The sequence below is a fragment of the Berghia stephanieae genome, chromosome 11 (genome assembly GCF_034508935.2).
Source record: "Berghia stephanieae isolate SIO BIC M18660-M18661 chromosome 11, UCSD_Bste_1.3, whole genome shotgun sequence".
Classification (NCBI taxonomy): Eukaryota; Metazoa; Mollusca; class Gastropoda; order Nudibranchia; family Aeolidiidae; genus Berghia; species Berghia stephanieae.
The window spans coordinates 19,490,171-19,507,204 of NC_088370.1; the positions used below are offsets into that span (position 1 = coordinate 19,490,171).

Below are 17,034 nucleotides of genomic sequence, written 5' to 3' on the forward strand. Positions count from 1 at the left end.
ATCGGAAGGTCCTGGGTTCAAGCCTCGCTCGGCGCATAGTTCAATTCTTGGAAAAGACTCTTTACTCACATTCTCTCGTCGTACTCAGGTGTAAAATGAGTACCTGGATGTTAACAGCATTGTCTCTGTCCGAAAAAATTATAATATCGCCTAACAGGCGTCATTTGCTGTCCTATATGTTAAGTGTTGCTGTTGGCCCTTGTAAAGTGCTTTGAGCATGTTAGTGGATATTGCGCTATATAAAATCTCAATTTTTAAAAAAAATCCATTATCAACGGAAAACACTTAGATAAAGAATAGAAAGTTTGGGACCGACTAAAAGTGTTGACTTTAAGCAGAAGTTGATTTTATGAGCGTTGCCATTGATGGGGATTCCCTGTAGGGGAATGAAAAAATACAGGGAGTTGACCAGAGTGCCAGATTAAAGTGTGAAATTGAATGTAAGCTTCAATTTAATATACGAAAACAGATAAAATGGACGTTTTGGGATTCCCCTTCATCATCAAAACAAGATGAATGAAACACTACAGACGAATGGATAATGTGGTAGTGGTGTTGTTAACAACGCACAAACCCTTAGTAGAAGTAGGAAAGCTAGTCCCTAACCAAAGTGTTGTTAACAACGCCACTACCACATTATCTCATTCGTCTGTAGTGTTTCGTTCATCCTGTTTTGTTGATGAAGGGGAAACCGGAAATGTCCATTTTATCTGTTTTCGAATATTAAATTGAAGCTTACATTCAATTTAACATTGTTATTTATTTCTTCGAGCTTCGAGCAGAATCAATTTCATTAGATTTAAAGTAGGTTACGTCCCTTGAGCAGGATGAATTCTTTCATCTAGGTTATATACAGGCGTGACGATGGTGTGGTATCTCTGATTGTTGTACTCTTCCGAGAGGAAATCTGTAGGGGCATAAGCCTCATTGGGCTTGGGAGGCTGTCGTTCCGGTATTGGTAGTGGTGGTGGTAGTGGTTGTTGTGGTTGTTGAGCTAGTGTTGTGGCAATGGTGGTGGTGGTTGTCATTGTATTGTTGATGGTGAGGTTGTTGTTATCACACTGTAAGTTTACCATTGTAACCGTGTTGCTCTCCGGATTTACCATTGTGATTGTGTTGTTTTCTGGACTGACCATTGTAACTGTGTTACTAACCGGAATCAAGTTGTGGTGATGATTGTCTTGTTGGTGACCTAGCATTTCGCTTTGGTTAGGGACTAGCTTTCCTACTTCTACTAAGGGTTTGTGCATGAGGCTTAACAAGGAAGAGGTAGATGTGTGGTGCTGGAATTTAGAAGGGGACAATGATAAAGATGGTGTTAGTGTCATTGATGATGGTAATGGTAACGATGGTGATGCAGTGGCAGACACTGCTGTGGGAATAAGAGGCAGAATAATGTGTTGTTTAAATTGATGATGTTGTTGTTGTTGTTGTTGCTGCTGCTGTTGTTGTTGATGATGATGATGTTGTTGATGTAGATGATGATGTTGCTGTTGTTCATGATGATGATGTTCTTGCTGCTGCTGCTGTTGTTGTTGTTGTATTTGTTGTTGGTGATGTTGTTGTTGTTGTTGCTGTTGTTGTTGCTGAAACTGCTGCTGCTGCTGCTGCTGTTGTAGCTGCTGCTGCTGATGATGATGATGTTGTTGTTGTTGGCATTGTTCTTGTTGTTGATGATGCTCTCCAGGCTGTTGATCATTCCGTTGTTGTTCTCCTTGTTGGTGAAGGAGACCTCCTCCATTTTTAACAACGCTGTTAGGGTCTGCTACGGAAGAGATATTAGAGATGGCGGAGGTAACTTGCCTACTGTTATGAATTTTCCCTAAATGCTTCACCAGATCGGGTTTCCCACTGTAATCCTTGCCGCACAGGGGACATTTGTACCGCTTGATTCCCATGTGATGCCGCGTGTGAGTTGCCAAATGGGTCTGTTGTCGAAACCTCTTGGAGCAGACCATACACTGGTACGGTCTCTCGTCGGTGTGTATCCTCATATGAACTTGCAGCGCAGCCTGATGGGCGTACACCTGTCCGCAGATGGTACATAGAAAGTTCTTCCTGCATTTAAAACCATAATGCTTTTCAAATTTCTTATCCCCCGCGCAGCAGTCGCCTCTGTGATTCGGATGTTCGAAGCATTTCAGCTGCTTTTCAAAAGGCAAATTCGCAAAGCCCTTAAGCAAAGGAAGTTCCTTCATGTAGTGGAGCAGATGTCGTTGGACGATACTGCTGAGTAGAATTACCTCCCCTTCTCCTTCACCACCCTCCAAATTTGTTTCGACATGAGATTTCTTGAGATGAAAAACTAGACAATTAAAATATTTAAAGGAAGCGTTACAATCCAAACACAAGAAAATCCTACTCTGAGACCCCTTCAGCCTAGGTATTCTCTTTTTCACATGGATCCTCTCCATGTGCTGCTCCGCTTGGTTTTTCTGACGGAATGTTCTGTGACAGATCTGACACTTGTAAGGCTTCTCACCGGAATGAAGCAGCATGTGCCGGCCTAGATTATACTTGTAGAGAAAAGCCTTATTACAAATGGAGCACTTGAATTTCTTCTCCCGCGAGTGATCTTTGATGTGTTGGACTAATTTGTACTTTCCTTTCACTTTTTTACCGCAGATCTCACACTCCTCCATCAGACGGGGTGTATTATGGTATCTGACGTGCGAGTTCAACTGGCCTCTTGCCTTCGGTCCAGTGAACACTTTCCCGCACTGATCGCAAATAAATTCCCGCTGCATTAGTGAGGATCGTGAAGTTGTTTTCTTCCTCTTAGAATTTGTTTTACTATCCGAGTCATTCTCCAACTTCACATCCTCGTCACTGGCAAGATTGATATCACCTTCCTGCTTTAACTCACCGGTTGATTTATTTTTTGGTGAACCAATTGATGCCTTTTTCCCTTTTCCTCTCTTTTTTGTGACTGATGAGCCTAAAATAAAAAAAATAAAAAAATAAATAATAATAGAAAATTAAAAATTGGTCGGGTGCAAATGACTTTGTATTGCGCAAGTCCATATACATGGACTGCATTGTGTATGAGTAAAGCTCAACCTTAATAGTAACCAATAATAAAGACCCAACACACGAAAGTTTGTGTAACCATTGTTGATAGGTAGTTAGAGAGAACTGAGTGAGTGCTATTCATGCTATGCATGTATATGAGTTAATGGAGTGTCTATTCGTCCTTCAAGACCAACACACAAAAGTTTGTGTAACCATTGTTGATAGGTAGTTCGTTAGAGAGAGTTGAGTGAGTGCTATTCAAGTCTATGGCAAGCGACCTCCTGCCCACCATGGAAGAGCAGAAGACCCCATCCAGCACTCGATATTGGTCTTAACCGAAATTTACGTTCACCCAATCTGATAAGACTCAGTTACCTAATTATCTCTTGGGGAATGAAGGAAATAAAATAAGAAAAGACTCTAAATACACTGCAGTCTGCTTAAGATAAAATCTCGCTTAAAATAAACTCTGAGACTGGTCCTGATTCTTCGTCTCTAAACCATTAGTTATTTAAAGCGTTTAAGATAAACTCCATAGGTGAGTTAGTACAGATAAGATAAACTCCATAGGTGAGTTAGTACGGATAAGATAAACTCCATAGGTGAGTTAGTACGGATAAGATACACTCCATAGGTGAGTTAGTACAGATAAGATAAACTCCATAGGTGAGTTAGTACAGATAAGATAAACTCCAAAGGTGAGTTAGTACAGATAAGATAAACTCCATAGGTGAGTTAGTACATATAAGATAAACTCCATAGGTGAGTTAGTACAGATAAGATAAACTCCATAGGAGAGTTAGTACAAATAAGATAAACTCCATAGGTGAGTTAGTACAGATAATATAAACTCCATAGGTGAGTTAGTACAGATAAGATAAACTCCATAGGTGAGTTAGTACAGATAAGATAAACTCCATAGGTGAGTTAGTACAGATAAGATAAACTCCATAGGTGAGTTAGTACAGATAAGATAAACTCCATAGGTGAGCTAGTACAGATAAGATAAACTCCATAGGTGAGTTAGTACAGATAAGATAAACTCCATAGGTGAGTTAGTACAGATAAGATAAACTCCATAGGTGAGTTAGTACAGATAAGATAAACTTATCAATCTGGATTTGCACGACTGGGGTAGACAGGGAAATGAAAGTCAATCTTTCAATCACTCCACCACTCCCACCCCCCTCACCCTTTTCTCCCATCTTTTAGTCTCCTCATCGGGCAATATTAATATTCACTTTCCGCAATTAAGAAACACTATGGGCTATATCAATATCAATCGAGTGTGTATTATGTGTGTGTGCAAAGATTCACTGAAATACACAAAAATGTCACTACATGACCCTTACACACACACACACGTGAACATGTGGGTTTGTGCCTTCATCACAGCACACATGAAATCATGGATATGGGAGCCAAGGACTTTGTCTATCACCCCTCCCCATTGACTCATCCACACCATGTTCCACTGTGAAATAGGCATCTTAGTAGTTGTCAACTGTTCCCTCTCCTCCACCCCCCCCCTACTTAACCCTCACAAAGCTAGTTCAAGAGCTAGCCAATCAAGACTGGCACTCAACGCACAATTAGCCTAGACTAGGGGGCTTGTGCTCACAGCGTCTCAACTCAACTCCATTCTCACTCTATCTTTCAGATCGTTTAGATCATAGTTTGCCAGTTACATTGTGAAAGATGACTAAAGACAAACAATAATAGGAATAAAAAAGTCACACTTAAATTAGCAAAGCATAACAGTGAACAGAAATGTGGACTTTCTTTCCGGGTAGTCATTAAGGGGAGGTAACAAATAGATTAAAAACATGTTTGGGCCACTGAAGAGTTGTTCACCTTGAGTTCTGGATAAGATAAACCTTGGAGAAGATTAAAAAAAAATTCTGGTTCCCAGGAGTTTATCTTATCAAGCAGACTGCAGTGCATCATTATCAAACAAACAAACAAGGAAAATGAAAATAAAATGAAATTATTTTTTAAATTACAAACCTCAACAAAGGCAAATATTGACATGTAATACCAACAATACCAAACCCCCCCCCCCCCCCCAAAAAAAAAAAAAAAAAAAAAAAACAACACTAAAAACAACAACAACAACCATTACAACAGTCTCACCAGATGTTGAGATATTCTTCTTGGAATTTTTCAGAGATGGTTCCCTCCTTGTATTCTTGACCTGCCTAGCCTTTCCTTCTTTCACAAAAGTTGACTTTTTCCTGATAATTGAAAAAAACAATGAAAATTCATTTAAAAAAAACAAAAACAAAAAAAATTGAGCTTTTATATAGCACAATATCCACTAAACATGCTCAAAGCGCTTTACAAGGGGTCCCTAGCTAACAGTAACATTTAACATGTAGGACGTTACATGGCGCCTGTTAGGCAATATCAAAAAATTTTTGGACAGACACAGCGTTGTTAACAGCCAGGTACCAATTTTACACCTGAGTACGGTGAGAGAATGTGAGTAAAGAGCCTTCTCCAAGGACTCAACTATGTGCCAAGCGAGGTTCGAACCAAGGACCTTCCGTTCCGAAACCAAGTGTCATACCACTAGACCACATAGCCTAATCATAAAAAAAAAACAATGAAAACTTGAGCTTGCACAGTGCAGTACCGTAGGCATTCTTTATTTTCATGGATTCCTTGTATAAATCTTAATATCTTACTTTTTCTTTGTATAAATGTCACACGGACCTCATCTTAAAAATTTTTTTCCGAGCACCGATGAGGAATACATGCTGCACTGTATATAGTATGGCTATGTGGTCTAGTGGTATGACACTCGCTTTTGGATCAGAAGGTCCTGGGTGCGAACCTCGAGCCTTGCTTGGCGCATAGTTGAGTCCCCCGAGAATCTCTTTACTCATATTCTCTCACCATACTCAGGTGTAAAATGAGTACTTGGCCGTTAACAGTGTTGTCTCTGTCCGAAAAAAAATTGAAATATTGCCTAATAGGCATCATATCCTGTCCTTCACGTTAAATGTTGCTGTTGGCCAGGGACCCCTTGTAAAGCGCTTTGAGCACGTCTAGTGGATATTGAGCAATATAAAAGCTCAAATTTTTTTTCTTTTTGGTACAATCTCTGCGAAATGTGCTAAACTGCTTTACAAGGGGTCGGACTGGAGATCAAACCTCAACCCTCTGATTAAAAGTCACGCATGCTACCAACAGATTTTTAGGGGTGGAGTTAATAAGGTTTGTGTGGCTAAACTTCTTTAGGGGTGGAGATACAAGGTTTGTGTGGCTAAACTTCTAAACAGTGAGAATGAGTTACTTTCTAACCACCGATCATCTCAAAGTCTCCAGTGGTCTGCCCCTATTGTGGTTACCCTGCAGAATCCAGCTGAGCGCTGTTTTTGGGATTGCTCCCTCCTTCATCCGACAAACATGGCCAATCCACCTCCATCTTCTTTATTTGACTGTTCCAGAAAGGGGGGGTCATGCCAGCTTTTTGTAAAAGATATTTAGTTGTTATTTTGTCGAGCCAAAAAATGTGGAAGATTTTTTGTAGACATTTGTTTTGGAAAATATCTATGCAACAAACGGTTTTTGTTGATTTCCAAGATTCTGCTGAACTGATAACACATTAATCTTGAATATGCGCATTTTTGTTTGTGTCGAAATTTTCTTAGCATTGCAAAGGTTGTTAGAGTGTCAAAAGTTTTGTTTTTTTTAACCTTTCATTTATTTCCTATACTGAGGCCCCATCTTCGGACATTTTAAACTTCAAGATCGCAAAATTCGTCCACGTTTTCTATCTCATCTCCCAATAGTTTGATGGGTTCTTTTTGTTTTGCGTTTATTCTCAGATTTTTTGTTTTGGCTATGTTTATCTTTAAGCCTACTTTCAGGGCAAAAATAGCGATCTTCTATGTCTTTGTTTCCATGTCCTGAAATTTTTGGGACAAGAGAACAATGTCATCTGCAAAATTCAGATCTTCCAACATCTCTGAAAAAGTCTGATTCCTGTTTATGTCCCATTCATCGATTCTTTCATCACCCAATCAAGTGCCAATAGGACATGGCAATCATTGCACAAAAATTGTTAGATAAGCAAACTATCATTACCATACCTGCCAAGTACCCCGATAAAATCGGATTTACCCCGATTTTTTCTTGATTTTACCTCACCCCACCGAATTTTGGGTAACTCCGATTTTTTTATTAATTAATTTTTAAAATGTTTTTTTTTTTGTTTTTTTTTTTTCAAAATTTTTATTTTTGCAAAAAAAAAAATAATGGCGAAAATGAATTTTTACGATGAGCGTTACTTTTCTATGCGGGAAGGTAGTAATCATATTGCAGATAGGCGAACTAAAAAGTCAGTATCGATAATTAGTAGTTTCCGTTTCTGTAGGGACATTGCTTACCCCTATATTTTTCCCCAGACTCCTATTTTTTTTGAAGAAGCACCCTATTCTTTTTGAAGAAGCATCCTATTTTTTTTAAAGAAGAAACCTATTTTTTTTTAAGAAGCATCCTATTTTTTTTGAAGAAGCATCCTATTTTTTATCACTATGGGTTGGCAGGTATGTATTACTGACCTTGAAGAATTGTTCATAGCCATAGTAACACGTGAACTACTTTCATCAACAGAAGCTGATAGCCATTCATCACAGCTCCTATCATCATTCCATTCTGAATCTGTGACATCATTCTCCTCTGCATTTTCTGCTTTCACTTCTGAATCAGACTCCTGAAAAGGCAATTATGAAGATATATGATATGATGATGATGAAAATAATGACAAACTATAAATATCATGATGATGATGATGATGATGATGATGATGATATAATTGAAAGAAGGTCTGGCAGAACCAGAACCAACCCTTGAACTTGTTGACCGTGCACAAGATGCCAGCCCAGTCTCAAAAAGTATACCAAACATAATTAAGCAAGCCCAGACTTGAAAGACCTCGGCAACAACAGTTGGACGAAAGACAAGCCAATTGGTCTCATACCATTTTCAAATTATCTACCCAGTGACACATATGATTAAAATCAAATAAATAATAAATAATTTAAAATTACATTTTTCAAATGTTTTTATTTTTAATTGAGCTTTTATATAGTGCAATATCCACTAAATGTGCTCAAAGCGCTTTACAAGGAGTCACTGACCAACAGCAGCACATAACATGTAGAACGAAATATGATGCATGTTAGCGATATCACAATTTTTTTTGTCAGACAGAGACAATGCTGTTAACAACCAGGTGCTCATTTTATACCCGAGTATGTTGAGAGAATGTGAGTAAAGACCCTTTTCCAAGGACTCAACTATGCGCTGAGCCAGGCTCGAACCCAGGACCTTCCGATCCGAAAGCGAGTGTCATACCACATGACCACATTAGCCTCACATTATTATATTTATAAAGATTACATAACGAGAAAAAACTGAGCCTGGCCAGTCTTTTTAAGGGTTAAAATCCCCACCTCAGTTATTTCTGTGAGGGCTCCGAGAAGAGAAAAGGTCTTCTTTATCTCCGGAGAAGCTTTCCTGTATTTTCTGATGGTCAAGCATTTCTTCAGCACACCGGCATCTACCTTGTAACTATGAAAATATAGAAAAATAATAATAGTCAATGATTGACAGAGCTGCCAACCCCATCTGAAGAGAATGTGTACAATGGGACCTCAAAATGGGGGAGATTTCATAAAAATGGGTACAATCCTGAAATCGACGGAAAATAACCATTGTGAAACTAAGAGGAAGGTATAATTACATAAAGTCACACCACACAAGCTCAATTGCAGCAACAATGATGTTCCCAAGACTATAATCCAATCCTTTCAGAATTCTACCTCCCAGCATGAAGATCATAATTGGTCAAAAAATATATGAATATCCACTTGGTCACCAAGGTTTCTCAATAGGCTAGTAATAATATGAATTACAACTAAAGAAAACTGAAGTGACTCTGAACACTGAAAATGGGTACAAACTTGGGGGAAATGTGTCCAAGCGTACAATCACTAAAAATGCGTACAATTCCGCATTTTTTGCAGTAGGTTGGCAGCTCTGGATTGACTTCATCTCTTATTATTTTTATTTTTTTATTAAAGAAGAAACAAAACATTTGTTACAGTGAATGACATGATCAGTGCGATGGTGAAAAGACTTTGACTGAGATATTGCTAAAATTAATTAGAAGGTCAGTTTTGATAAAAAATGAGTTCTTGTCATAAATGATTAAATCAACCCTTTTTGTACTTCTTTGGGAAATATCTAAGATTAATTTCACTTCTAAATATTTTTTTACAGCTAGTCAAGTTGAAAAAATATGAAATTTGAAAAAAGTAGCTGGAGACCTTTTCCATACATCTGACCATAACTTCATGAAAAATCACCCGATTCACTTCAAACTTCTTTCAGAAAATGCAAAACAATCCAAAATCCGACTGATTATGTCATGCACTGACTACTGTATTGCATGATTTAAAGACAGAAAATTTGTAACTACATCAAAACCTCTCAAAATTCAAATCTGAAACAGGTGGGAACAAACATCTGCTCTCTCTCTCTCTCTCTCTCTCTCTCTCTCTCTCTCTCTCTCTCTCTCTCTCTCTCTCTCTCTCTCTCTCTCTCTCTCTCTCTTTCTCTTTCTCTCTCTCTCTCTAAATATATATATATAATTTCTTTTAGGGATCCCAAGAGCTCGGTTGGTAGAGCACTCGCTTCACAAGCAAAGGGACCAAGATCGACCCCGTGTACAGTCAAATTTTTACAAATTTTTGGATCCCCCTGTCCACCCAGTAGTGATTGGGTAGCTGGGTCTGTTAGATCTGACAGAAACTGCTTTACGATAGACTAGCGTCCTATCCAAAGGTATTGGATATTATCCGTTTCAAGCTACAGAAACTGGGATAAACTCCGGCTCCATGGGCCCAGTGGCTCAGAAGAACTACTATTTTTTTTTTAAATTATAAAGTCTTTCACAAAAAATATTAATAAGAATAAAAAAACAAAAACAAAAACAAAAAACCTTGAGCTTTTATATAGCGCAATATCCATTAAACATGCTCAAAGCGCTTTACAAAGGGTCCCAGGCCAACAGTAAAACATAACATGTAGAACGAGACATGGCGCCTGATAGGCAATATTATATTTTTTTCCCCAACAGAGGCAACGCTGTTAACAGCCAGTTACTCATTTTACACCTGAGTATGGTGAGAGAATGTGTAACTAAAGAGCTTTTTCCAAGGACTCAACTATGTGTCGAGCAAGGCTCAAACCCAGGACCGTCCAATACCAGAAGACCATAAAGCCGCACAATAATAATAATAATAATAATGATGACGATGATGATGATGATGATGATGATATAATAAATAATAATAATAACTAATAATATATAATAATAATAATAATAATAATAATAATAATAATAATAATAATAATAATAATAATAATAATAATAATAATAATAATAATAATAATAATAATAATAATAATACAATATTAATAATAATAATATAATAATATTAATAATAATAATAATAATAATAATAATAATAATAATAATAATAATAATAATAATAATAATAATAATAATAATAATAATAATAATAATAATAATAATAATAGGGAAAGTCCAAAAAAAATCATCACTAATGTCAAAAAATAAATCTGTTCACTGGTGATCGTAATTGTACTTTTTACCATCCATGATAGTTGAATTTTTAATTTTCTAAAAAACAATGGAGCTGTCCTACCGTTTTCATCTCCAAAACTCAATGAACGTGAAGCAGATATGGCAGACATTAAATTAAGTGAATTTCTATTGATTTTGTTTTCCTATTGCTGGTAATTGGTCTGGTAACAGCTTTACAAAAGATTGAGATTTTATTATGTTCCTGGTTTATCAGTCTAGACAACTTACCCTAGATATGAATGCCACGTCAATGACAAAAAAAGAACATCATTTTTTTTTCATATTGATGAAATGGTTTTATTGATTTATCTTTTTGTGTACCCTTAATTTATCGATCTTACTATTTGATTACCAGTAAATGATAAGAAGAAAGTGATCTGAAAAATAAATGGGACCGTCACTGATATGGCACTGTATAACGAAACATCTGGTTTGTTAACAAGTATGCATAAGATATTAACAACAATGCATGGGAGTCATTGAAATTTTAAAAGTATTGATAATTGTTGGGTTTCTGCTAGTTATTGAAGTATAAAATGTGTGTCTGCCCCTCTTTCCCAGATTTCAACCGAACTATGACTCCAACTACCTCAACAGTAAGAATGAGACAAAATAGAATGAGCATGATGGAGGAGGAGAAATTCAGAATGAGGGAAACGAATTAACAGCAGCAGAGAAACTCCAGATTAAATCAGACTGATTTTTTAAAAATAAAGAATTAAGCAAAGTAGTGAAAAGAAAAAGAAATGGCACACAGAGCAACAAGAGAAGAAAAAAAAAATTAAAAATCACCGACTCTCAAAAAAAAGCTTTCAACTCTGAACAAGCATTTGAACGTGCTTTATCAAAAGCTCAATCCAGTTTACCAAGCAATTCATGTAGAAAATCGTTAATAGCAAAACAATAGCAATACCCTTTGGATAGGATGCTAGTCTATCTATTGTAAAGTACTTTCTGACAGATCTAACAGACCCAGCTACTACCCATTGTTTTTGCTCTTGCTGATAAATGTCTAAAAGCAGACAGTTCAGCCACTTAGACTAAGACACGTGGATAGACCCTAGACATTGAAGTTCGGTGAATCAGATATGATCTCCTGGAGACTGGTGAAAAATGTCACGATAGATAGAACTAAAGATGGTAAATAATGGAAGAAAAAGAAGCTGTTGCTTTCAACTGTGAAAGAAGTTCGTGCTCAGTGTAAAACCTAAAACCTGATTTCAAGATAGGCAAATCAAAATTTGCTGCCCAGTGTCTAGCACATAGTTAGCTCAAAATGTTTGCTGCTGTGTGTATCATGAAAACTTCAAACATTTCAGTGGAATCAAGAAAATTCTTTCAAGGAACATCAACAGCAAACAATTGTTGTGTGACTCTATCTGCAAGCCAAATTCATCATCCTGTTCTTTAGACAGTTGTAGTGCTTGCTCAGAAAAACCATCGTCTCTTGTTGCTGATGCACTGATTCCTGAAGACTATTATGTTTCTGTCATTTTCTTTTAATGGGGAAATAAAGCCAAGGAGGAAGAAAGAGAGGATGATGCTTATAAAGAATTTGCAACGCAAAACGTTACTTAAGCTCTCAAGAAAACAAGAATTCATTTCAATCACACAGCATTCACAAAAGAATTAAACTTCAGGCAAATTTGAGCTCTGGATAAATTATTCTTCATGAAGGTTTTTTTTGGAGAATTATGCAGTGAAATACCAAAATGAAATTATGATGACACATAAGGAGCAGGCAGGATAACAGTCTTAACAGCTTTGATAACAAGAGCAAAATTCAACGTCCTATGTCAGATGATGTAATACACACGACAATGGAGCTGTGGTTTGAGACAACCAATTGATTCTTAATTTAAGGAATTTTGTGTGAAAGGTGATGCAAATGGCATTTATGAAGTGTATTTCTATTCTGACGTAGCTAAAAGACAGTTCAAAAACAATCTTACTATCTCCATTGGCAATGTAGGAAATCTTTAATGAAAACAAACTAGTTGCTGATAGGTGGAGGAGGAGGAAGAATTAATTGTGCCATGTTAATGACAAAGATCTCTGTCCAAAACAAATCACTTATATTTTTCCTAAAGCTCATCGACTTTAATATTTACAGTACAGGGAAAGAGAGTATTTAGTATTAATTTCATAACAGGCTTTGGAAATTAATTAAGGTTAATTTTATGCTTTTTGCCATTTGTTTTGGACAGAGTACGAATCTATTATAATTATATGCTATGTATAGATTTATTGAAAAATGTTTGTAATATCTTTTTTGTTAAAAATTACATTTTTTGTTCTTGAAATTGAACCTGAAGGAATAATAAACTGTTGGTATTGCTTTATTCAATTGTGAAACTGAAAATTATGTTAATATTTCAAAAGAAATGTGTTAAAAATTGGATTTTCATTTTTGCCACATATCCGTGATAGAACAAAGCCAGACCAAACTTCTAACATGTAGGCAGCATCGTTCATTTGTTATCAACTCAATCAATATGATTTAATGGACTTACTCAGTTAAATCCAAGCTCCTAGCTTTATATAAATCAGAGAAATTTACAAGAGAAGCAAGTGATCCAAAGTATGGCATACAAAAATGGCCACGTCAGTGATAGAGTGATTTTGATCCAGCATTTTCTTGTTACTGAGTAAAAGCAAATTTATTCCAGGGGAACTTGTTATTAGTGTGGAGTGGCTTTGCAGACCATCATTCTTTTCTTTATGGTTTCCTACAAAGTAAATCTACGGGCCTTTTAATGTCTCTGAATGCCACGTCAGTGACAATGGACATGCCCAATAAAAATAATAATAATAATAATAATAATAATAATAATAATAAATAATAATAATAATAAATAATATAATAATAATAATATAATAATAATAATAATAATAATAATAATAATAATAATAATAATAATAATAATAATAATAATAATAATAATAATAATAATATAATAATAATAATAATAATAATAATAATAATATATAATATAATTAATAATAATAATAATAATAATAATAATAATAATAATAATAATAATAATAATAATAATAATAATATTAATAATAATAATAATAATAATAATAATAATAATAATAATATAATAATAATAAATAATAATAATAATAATAATAATAATAATAATAATAATAATAATAATAATAAATAATAATATAATAATAATAATAATAATAATAATAATAATAATAATAATATAATAATAATAATAATAATAATAATAATGAAAAAACAACAACAGTGTTTTGTTGTTTTTTTAAGTGACTAAAATAGTTTCCTCTGAGGACAATTGGTCCCAAACGGTAGTAACAGTTACAACTAAGTCTTGGGAAAACAATTACAACAGCAATCCTAAAAACAATCAACAATTATCAATATCATTATTTTTACTTTTATTATTATTATTATTATTATTATTATTATTATTTATTATTATTATTATATTATTATATTATTATTATTATTATTATTTTATTATTATTATTATTATTATTATTATTATCATTATTATCATTATTATTATTACTATTATTATTATCATCATCAACAACATCATCATCACCACTATTATCATTATCAATTATATTGTTGTTATTATCATTATTAATATCAATATAGTTATTATCATTATTAGCATCAATATAGTTATTATTATTATTATTTATTATTATTATTATTATTATTATTATTATTATTATTATTATTATTATCATTATTATTACTATTATAAACATTCATAACCATGTAAAGATTATCATTATCACAATCACTAAAAAGGACAACAACAAATAAAGGAGAAGAAAAAAAATTAACTCACTCTTGGTCATTCTTCAGTTTTTCAACCTTATCTTCTAAACCCTTCAATTTCTTCGACAACTGATCTTGCCTTTTTAAAAACCAGATCACTTCCTGCATCAGGTGTTTGTTTTCTCCTTTCATTCTTTTGACTTCTTTAGGATCATCCATAGTGGATGTCCCATTGAATGAAAACGGGAGTTGGTATCCATCTGACATTTTCCCACAAACATGCTATGACCCTGTAGGATAACAAAAAGAAAATGAGAAAAAAAAAATTAGCTTTTATATTGCGCAATATCCACTAAACATGCTCAAAGTGCTTTACAAATGGTCCCAGTCCAACAGCAACATTTAACATTTAGGACAAGACATGATGACTGTAGGCAATATTATAATTTTTTTGGACAGAGACAACGCTGTTGACAGCCAGGTGCTCATTTTACACCCGAGTACGGTGAGAGAGTGTGAGTAAAGAGCATTTTCCAAGGACTCAACTATGCGCCGAGCGACGCTCGAACCCAGGACCTACCGATCCAAAAGCAAGTGTCATACCACAAGACCACATAGCCAAAAAATTTTTAAAATAAAAAAAAGAACAAAACCAAAATAAACGAATCTTCTTCTTCTTCTTTTTCTTCTTCAAATAAACTGACAAACTCCATCAAATGATGTAACAGTAACAGACGAAATTATCCAAGAAAAATTATGGAACTTTTTTGATAGTCTAGTCCTTAAAGAGCTAATGGGCCCAAGGTGCTTGAGTTTATCAATGTTTCTACAACATGAAATGGACAATAGCAATACGGCAGTTGATATCCATCTGACAATTTTCTATAAATATGCTATGACTACTGCGAATATTCTTTTCGGTTTGTTTTTTTTACTATATATCTGACTGACTATTTTCACCGTACGGTGAAAATAGTGTCTCAGGCTATTTTCACTGTACGGCGATAATAGCCTGACAGACAATTTTCACCGTATGTATTAGCCAATCAGAAGCCAGGAAACGAACTGTGATGTAGTAGCCTCAGCATCCGGACCATTAGAATTCGATCCGATATTAATTTTCTTCCTGCGTGCAGACGAGTTAAAAATAAGACAAAGTTTGCCGAGAACAAAAGCTAGGGAGGCCTCCCGAAAGCTCCTCGTTATAGCATTTCTTTTAATTTGTATTTTCACTTTGGACCTTTAGTCAGACGTTTATTTATTCAATTTGTCATCATATAGAACAAACCTTGATAGATTTGTGAAAGTTTAAAATTTCCTAATTTGACCATTATTTTGATTCTCGGCCGCCATTTTGATTTGTGAGGTAATGAAAGGCAGTGCAAAGAAGTCCTAGGGTTGTATTAGGGATAGCAAGAGGTCGTTTGTTTTTCCTATAAGTATAAGGGGTAGTTAAAGGTACCAGTGTTGTATTTTTTCTTCGGAGTGAATATTTGGGTTCCCTGCCTTAGCACGATGAGCTTTCGGAATGCCTCCCAAGGCGGGATGGCGGATTCAGAATAAGTTACAGTTACCGATGAAGCTTTCCAATTTCGTGGCGGCGATGGGGTCTCGAACCCGCAACCTTACTGGTACCACAACTCTACCTGGCCGGGGAGAGCATGGCTCTACTGTATGAGTATGAGCTATTTACAACTCGAGAAAAAGTGATTTCGATCTCTATGTCTATCTTGAGCCAATCCCCCCCCCCCCCCCCCCCCCCCCCCCCGACTTCTTGAGGTCATGGGTTCAACACAGACAAATGCCGCAAAGTTTGTTAGCTAAGATACCATTATCACCGTACGGTGAAAATAGTGTGTCAGGCTATTTTTACCGTACGGTGAAAATCTTCCATATTATGGTACCATGAAAATGGTCTCCCACACTATTATCACTGTATGGTGAAAATAGTACATCAAGATATTACCCTATGGCGAAATAAGTCTCCCACACTATTATCACCATACCGTGAAAATCGTCTACCAAAATATTACAGGACGGTGAAAAGTCTCCCACACTATGATCACCATACGGTGAAAATCGTCCACCAAAATATTACGGGACGGTGAAAAAAGTCTCCCACACTATTATCACCATAAGGTGAAAATCGTCCACCAAGATATAATCGTATGGTGAAAATAGTCTCCCACACTATTATCACAGCACAGTGAATATATTAGCCGTCCACACCATTATCACCGTACAGAGAAAATAGTGTGCCAGGCTATTTTCACTGTCCAGTGCAAATTGTCTCCCACACTATTATCACCGTACAGTGAAAATCGTCCACCAAGATATTACCGTACGGCGCAAAGTCTCCCACACACTGTCAGGCTATTATCACCATACGGTGAAAATAGTGGCTTCCAATACTTTTCAATTTTTGCTAGGGAGACCATGAATTTGGTCTTCCAAAGTAAAGCCGCATTTTCATTCGTTTTCATATAGAATAGAACTGTTTGTTTTTGTTGTGGAGTGGAATTGTTTTGCTTTTGTTCTCTTTTTATTGTTTTGTTGGTTTTTTTTTTAGGCC

General features: G+C 35.5%; 1 protein-coding gene across 1 annotated transcript in view; it reads right to left on the bottom strand.

Moving 5' to 3' along the window:
• Positions 1 to 676: 676 nt before the first annotated feature.
• Positions 677 to 17,034, bottom strand: part of LOC144956693 (uncharacterized) — an 18,274-nt gene continuing 1,916 nt past the window's right edge. The window contains exons 2-6 of the mRNA XM_078887349.1: positions 14,533 to 14,752; positions 8,475 to 8,592; positions 7,581 to 7,732; positions 5,146 to 5,246; positions 677 to 2,938 (exon numbers count right to left, since the gene is read on the bottom strand). Coding sequence (XP_078743475.1) covers positions 810 to 2,938; positions 5,146 to 5,246; positions 7,581 to 7,732; positions 8,475 to 8,592; positions 14,533 to 14,729 — 2,697 coding nt within the window. The 5' untranslated portion in view covers positions 14,730 to 14,752 and the 3' untranslated portion in view covers positions 677 to 809. The remainder of the gene's footprint in view (positions 2,939 to 5,145; positions 5,247 to 7,580; positions 7,733 to 8,474; positions 8,593 to 14,532; positions 14,753 to 17,034) is intronic.